General features: G+C 52.6%; 1 protein-coding gene across 1 annotated transcript in view; it reads left to right on the plus strand.

Annotated features, from left to right (window-relative positions):
• Positions 1 to 3166, plus strand: part of Slc17a5 (solute carrier family 17 member 5) — a 54054-nt gene extending 50888 nt beyond the window's left edge. Inside the window, exons 10-11 of the mRNA XM_048353687.1 lie at positions 1312 to 1402; positions 1894 to 3166. Of these exons, the coding sequence (XP_048209644.1) occupies positions 1312 to 1402; positions 1894 to 2031 (229 nt within the window). The 3' untranslated portion in view covers positions 2032 to 3166. The remainder of the gene's footprint in view (positions 1 to 1311; positions 1403 to 1893) is intronic.
• The last annotated feature ends 4193 nt before the right edge of the window (positions 3167 to 7359 follow it).

The following is a 7359-nucleotide window of genomic DNA, read 5'->3' on the forward strand; positions in this document are numbered from 1 at the left end:
GGGTTTGATTCCCCAGCACCACATATACAGAAAGCGGACAGAAGTGGCGCTGTGGCTTAAGTGGCAGAGTGCCAGCCTTGAGCAAAAAGAAGCCAGGGACAGTGCTCAGGCCCTGAGTCCAAGGCCCAGGACTGGCCAAAAAAAAAAAAAAAATGTGGCTTAGTAGTAGACTGCTTGCCTAGCATGCATGAAGCCCTGGGTTCAACTCATCAGTACCAAAAAAGCGGGAAGTGGCGCTATGGCTCAAGTGGTAGAGTGCTAGCTTTGAGCAAAAGAAGCTCAGGTACAGTGTCCAGGCCCTGAGTTCAAGCCCCAGGACTGGTGTGCGTACGCGCGCATTCACACACATACATTTCACTTCTGCCTGGGCTAGCTTTGGACCTCAGATCTCAGCCTTCTCAGTAGCCTGGGTTATTGGCATGAGCCACCAGCACCCAACTGGGGCAGAAGTTTTTTTAAATATTTGCATTTAAACATTAATTAAAAACATCACACTCTCCTAAGATTTACTCCCTGAAAGAAACCATTGCATTTGAGAAACTTTTTCCAAACTTACTAAAAACACCTTTTATTTCAGTCATACACACACAAAGCAAAACAAAACTCCTAAAGCAGTGTACAAACGTTTAGCTGTAAGCAAATATTCATTGGTGAAACCAGAGTGTTACAAAATTACACATTTCAGGGCTAGGAATGTGACTTAGTGGTAGAGTGCTTGCCTAGCATACATGAAGCCCTGGGTTCGATTCCTCAGCACCACATATAAACAGAAAATGTCAGAAGTGGCGCTGTGGCTCAAGTGGCGGAGTGCTAGCCTTGAGCAAAAAGAAGCCAGGGACAGTGCCCAGGCCCTGAGTTCAAGCCCCAGGACTGGCACGCACACAAACAAAACTTATTAACTGGACACAGGTGGACACTGTACTCCCTAGCTACTTAAAGAGAATAAGGACCACACAGTTCAAAGCTAGATAGGGCAGAAAAGTCCACCAGACTCCATCTTCAGAATATCCAGCAAAAAAGCCAGTTTGGGGACCTGGTTCACATGCTAGAGCACCAGCCTAGGAGTACCACATACAACATGACAAAATAGCCACACACACTAAGCTTTCTACCCAGAGACAGTGTGTGTGAAAAGTCGTGTCAGCACTCCTCTATCATTTCAGTGGTCCTGTTCCTCTCTGTCACATGACAACCCTAATGAGCAATTGGAATGTAAGTTTTTTCACCAGTTGAGTAAGTCCTTTCATCGAGACTCGACAGGTGCTGCGGGTGCGGAGCGCGTGTGACCGGGCCCTGTGCACACTTCCACAGGTACGCTGGGGTGCTGCTGGGTATCACCAACACCTTCGCCACCATCCCGGGCATGATCGGGCCCCTCATCGCCACCAGTCTGACCACACACGTAAGTCATTCCTTTGCTTACCCACTCAGAATGTTTGGGAGGTGCACAGCTGTCTCACTGTCTCAGAGCTAAGGATTTGTTTTTGTTTTGTCATTCGTGGGGCTTGAACTCAGGGCCTGGGCACTGTCCATGAGCTCTTTCTCTCAAGCCTAGCCCTCTACCACTTGGAGCCATGGCTCCACTTCGGGCTTTCTGGTGGTTAACCGGAGATAAGAGTCTCATGGACTTTCCTACCCAAGCTGGCTTTGAACCACAATCCTCAGCTCTCAGCCTCCTGAGTAGCTAGGATTACAGATGTGAGCCGCCAGTGCCCAGCTGCACAACACTTTTTTAAAATGTGTCTGTGAGCTCACCGCATTGCTGTATAATATTCCACTGAGCAGTACACCACAGCCCTTCTGCTGAAGGACTGCGAGGTTGTTTGCGACGTGGGCTTTGAGGAGTAATGCTGCCGAGTCACCCACTGTGTGGTTTTTCTTCTTTCTTTGTAGAACACTGTTACCGAGTGGCAAATCGTTTTCTATATCGCTGCTGTCATTAACGTGTTCGGTGCTGTGTTCTTTATGGTGTTGGCCAAAGGTGAAGTGCAGAGCTGGGCCCTCAGCGATCAACATGGACACAGAAACTGAAGAAGCCAATAAAGAACCCTGTCCCCAGTGGTGGATTTTCATTTATCATGTAACCTGAAAGTGCCTTTGATATTTCAATGTGTAAGCATTCTACATACAAAAGAAAATGTACCTGTGATAGTTTTTTAAGGTTAGTAATCAGGAAATGTCACTAGTTGCCAGATGAGTAAAATGAGCAATTTTTAATTAATAATAATAAATAAGCTGAACCTCACAAATATGGCTCCAAGACAGGGAGCCGGAAGTAGGGGCAACCCTTAAGGGAATGAGCTGAAATGGACCCCAAGTTCTCTGGCTTAAATAAACCAGATGATAACTCCTAGATCTTAGAGCAAACCCACTCTTGTTCACTTTTCTCGCAAAAATGAGGTATCCGCTCTCCCCGACAAACCTGAGCTGCCAGCACCGCACAGGGAGGCGTGCGGGGCCGAGGGCTGCCTGCGGAGCCGAGCCCCCGACTCCACGCTCCCGACCCCTGGTGACGCCCAGAGCACGCGGAAGCCAGCGGCCTGGCCGGGCGGGCGGGGGACCCCGCGTCCCCGCCCCAGGAAAGGAAGAAATAGCGCCACTGGATTACAGCCACTTTCCCATAGGTGAGAACACAAACTAACAAATTCCATTTTTTTGAGATACAGTCATAATGAAGAAGAAAACAAAACAACTCAGTTTTTTTCTTCAGCCTGCCTTCATTTAAGATGCCATGACTTTGAGGCCTGGGGGTGTAGCCTAGAAAGAATTAACGTGGCCTCCAGAGGTGAGGTGCGTGTAACCGCCTTCACTGTGGGATGTGCACGTTGTGTTTTTCCACTTGCGTCTCCTGACCCGTCTCTTGGTGGGTGTTCAAAGGCAGTGAGTGGGGCGTAGTTCTGGTATAGCTCTTGTCTATCATGCACAAGGCCCTGGGTGCAATCCCCAGCACTCAAAGAAGAGAGAGAGAGAGAGAAAGTAGATCAAACTGGTTTGTTTTGTTTGTTCAACACTACCTGTATTGTCTCAACTAAAATCTATTTAATGTAACATGATGTGAATACATTGACGTAAATTTATTTTTAAATTTGTAAATAGAAATTACATTGCTATGGTGATGTTTCTTTTATAAATCATCGAAATAAACCTTTTTGGGTTGATCTTTGGATCGAGTGGTTCTGCGGGTCTTTTCTGGTGCCCTCGTTGAGGTTTTGTACTTTGCCTCCACCCTCAATTTGACCATCTCACTGTCCCTGCCTCTGTGACACCAGGCGCGTGGCCCTCCTGCAGAGCCGCCCCACCGACGCCTGCCGCCCCGCCTGCCCTCCCCGCTGTGAGCAGCTGTGAGTCCCCGCGAACATGGCCCAGCCTGGCACCCACCGTGCTCCAGCACCTGCAGTCTCAGCTGCGCGGGAGGCTCCGATCTGAGAACTGCGGTTCACAGCCAGCTTGAATAGAAAAGTCCATGAGACTCTTTAACTCCAGTTAACCAGCAAAAAGCCCAAAATGGAGGTGTGGTTCAAGTGGTAGAGCCTTAGCCTTGAACTAAAACAGCTAAGGGACAGCATTCAGGCTCTGAGTTTCAGCCCAGAACACACACACACACACACACACACACACACACACACGTTAGAGTTGGCAATTAGTGATAAATGGTTTGACCAAGGTGCGGGTCCTGGGATTTGAACTCAGGGCCTGGGCTCTGCCCTTGAGCCTCCTTGTGGTCAAGCCTGGCTCTCTACCACTTGAGCCACGGCACCACTTCAGGCTTTTCCTGAGCAGTTTATTGGACATAAGAGTCTCAGGACTTTTTCTGCTTGGGCTGCCTCCTGAGTAGCTAGGATTACAGGCATGAGCCACCAGCACCCAGTGCTAAGTTTTTTTGTTGTTTTTGTGTTGGTCCTGGGGCCTGAGCACTGTCCTTGAGCCTTTTCACTCAAGGCTAGCACTCTACCACTTGAGTCACAGCTCCATTTCACCTTTCTGGTGGTTAATTGGAGATAAGAATTTTACTGATTTTACTGCTGGGGCTGGTTTTGAACCACCATCCTCAGTTCTCAGCCTTCTAAGCAGCTAGGATTACAGCCGCAGCCTAAGAATGGCATATCACTGTTGAAAACTCCCTCAAACGGAAAAACTGATAAAGACAGAACACTAGGAAATGACCCAGTTTCCTCAGCCAAAACATGCCAAAGCTACCACCTCCGATAAACAGACAGGGTGAATGGATGCCGCATTTCAGCAGAAGAATGAACCTTTCTCATACACAGAGATGGCCAGGTGGGTCTCGTGGCCTTTTAGAGCAACCATAAGCGGGAAGTCTAGCTCTGAAAGTTCTTACTGTAGAAGACAATACAGGAAGGCATTGTGGAAGTGCTCCACAGACAGCTGTGAGCACCACGCACCCTGAAAAGAAAAGGAAGGTGATGGGGGTGCCTGTCCCATGCTCTAGGCCTCAAGGAGGAAGTCTGGAATTTTCCAGGCGCCTGCTGACTTTGCCTTGAGCGTGCTGTTGGGGGAGGAAGGAAGTTAGAAGTTCCACTGCCAGCCCTGCTGGTGACTGACAGGATTATGCAACTGGGCTGAAAAGTATTTAAACTATCCAGTTCTCTGGTCACTTGCCCTTTTATCAGGTGGAAAGGACAGAGCAGAGAAGGAAGGAAGAGGGAGAAGAAAAACAGTATGGACGGAAGGGAGAAAGAACAAAGAAAGCCAGGCACAGGTGTACTCGGGAGGCTAAGATCTGAGAATCGCAGTTCTAAGACAGCTCAGGCAGAAAAGTCCATGAGACTCTGCAATTAACCACCAAAAAGCCTGAAAGGAAGCTGTGGCTCAAATGGTAGAGTCCAGCCTTGGGCAAAAGAAGGTCAAGCCCCAGGACTGGCAACAACAATGACAAAAAGAGCCCAGGGAGGCTAGGATCTAGTGGCTCAACCCTGTAATCCTAGCTAGTCAGGAGGCTGAGATCTGAGGATCAGAGTTCAAAGCCAGCCTGGGCAAGAAAGTCCATGAGACTATTGTTCTCTTTTTTCTTTTTTTTCCCAGTCCTGGGCTTGAACTCAGGGCCTGAGCACTGTCCCTGGCTTCTTTTTGCTCAAGGCTAGCACACTGCCACCTGAGCCACAGCGCCCCTTCTGGCCATTTTCTGTATATGTGGTGCTGGGGAATCGAACCCAGGGCCTCATGTATGCGAGGCAAGCACTCTTGCCACTAGGCCACATTCCCAGCCCCCATGAGACTCTTATCTCCAATTAACCATCAGAAAATGGGAAGTGGGGCTGTGGCTCCAGTGGTAGAACACTAGCCTTGAGCTGACAGCTCAGAACAGAGGCCAGGCCCAGCCCTATGACCGACAAAAAAATAGTCACAGGGGCTGGGATTCGAGGCCCACAGCCCTTCCTGCCGGGGCTGGCTTTGAACCGCCATCCTCTGATCCCAGCCTCCTGGTGGCGGTTCTGCGCCCTGAAATCCTCACCCCGCGCCGGGCCGGGCCTGGGTGCCGGGTGTGGGGGGGGGGGGTGGAGCCGGAAGCCCGGGTGTGACCCTCTCCCTCTCTCCCTCTCTCTCTTGGCGGGCTGGTGAGTGAGTACGAGCTCTGCTCTGCGAGCCTGGATTTCCTTTGTCCCAGGAAACCTGAGCGAGCGCGGGGCGCACGTCCGGGCGGCGGGCGGCGGGCGGCCGGCGGCGCGGGGCGGGGTGGGGGTGGGGGGCCCGGGGCACCGGGGACCGTGCGGGCGGGGATCTCCCCCACCGCGGCCCGGCCTGAAGATGGCGGGGACCCGCATGGGAGCAGGGGGGGGGGGGGGGGCGATCACGCCCGGAATCCCGGGGCTGCGGAGCCCCGAGGAAGGAGGATCGGGAACCCCGGGGAGGCGGGGGGATGAGCCCGGGAGCCACCGGCTGATCTCCCGGAGAAAACCCGGAAGCGGGGCCGCGGCTCGGTGGAGGAACCCCAGCCCTGAGTGGAAAAAGCCGGGCGAGACCAGGCGGCCCAGGACCCGCACCGGCGCGCAGCGCCAGTTCTGCACTCGGGTGACCGCACAGCGCCCCCGGGCCGCCCCGGAACCTCCTGGCCCGGAATCAGCGCTCCAGGAAGGAGCTGGCCCGCAGCCTGCTGGCTGGAAGGACTTTTCTGGAACATGCGGTGGTCTAATCGAGTCTGTGAAGCCGGGCTGGGAATGGGGCGTAGCGGCAGAGCGCCCGCCTAGCGCCCACGAAGCCCTGGGTTCCGTTCCGCAGCGCCACAGACACGGAAAAAGCTGGAAGTGGCGCTGTGGCTCAAAGGGTAGAGGGCTGGCCTTGATAACGCTCAGGCCCTGAGTTCAAGCCCTAGGACTGGCAAAACAAAGAAAAAAGAAAAGGAAGAATGTGTGAAGCTTGGGATTTCTTCTGCAGAACTGTGGGGAAACAGGTGCCTGACTCACACCTGTCATTCTAACTATTCGGGAGTCTGAGTCCTCAGGATGGATGTGAGGCCCACCCAGGCAGGGAAGTTTGTGAGACTCTTATCTCCAATTAACCACAAAAAAAAAACAAACCCCAAAAACCTAGATGTGAAGGTATGGCTGAAATGGTAATGCACCAGGCTTGAGTGAAAAAGGCCAGGGACAAAGCCCAGGCCCTGGGTTCTGAAAGGATCTGTCCCGGCCATCCCAGAGGACCATGCGGAGATAGTCACAGACGGGAGAAGAAGGTTCATAAGGAGGTTTAGTAGTGGGGCCATAGTTCCCACGGGAGAGGGAGCTACATGGCGTCTGCGCCTTATCCAGGTGGCAGCTTCTCTCCGGGGGTAAAGGGGAAGTCATTAGGTAGTGAGTAGGAGTGGCTCATTAGGTATGGGTGGATCTGGGGGCGAGTGGGAGGAGCTGAGGACCTGAGGCTGGGGAAATGCTAACAGGTTTAAGCCCCAGTAGCGTGCGGGTGCACGTGTGTACACACACACACACACACATTAATCAGGTGTGTCCAATATCCTGCATTTGGTCCTGGATTCTCTTGGCAGTGTGTGGGAGATACAAAGAAACCCAGGCTGAGGCAGATTGGCTCTAAATATTTCCAGAAAGTTCCACAAGCGTCCCCAGGGAGGCGCCCTCAAGTCTAGAACGGTTGGGACCCCACCACGTGTGCCCGGGCTGCACAGGCCATCTTAGTGCCCAGCCCTCACAAGAAAAGGAGACCGGGACTTCAGGCAGACCTGTTTGCCCCTGACCCCAGAGTCCTTGGCACCTGTGCGGTGCCCTTGAACTCCTACCAGCAGCGAGGGGTCAGGACTCTGTGCCAGCTCTAAAGTTGCAAGCCCGGTGCCCGTGGCTCACGCCTGTAATCCTAGCTCCTCAGGGGCCTGAGATCTTCAGGATGGAA

The sequence above is a fragment of the Perognathus longimembris genome, chromosome 9 (genome assembly GCF_023159225.1).
Source record: "Perognathus longimembris pacificus isolate PPM17 chromosome 9, ASM2315922v1, whole genome shotgun sequence".
Classification (NCBI taxonomy): Eukaryota; Metazoa; Chordata; class Mammalia; order Rodentia; family Heteromyidae; genus Perognathus; species Perognathus longimembris.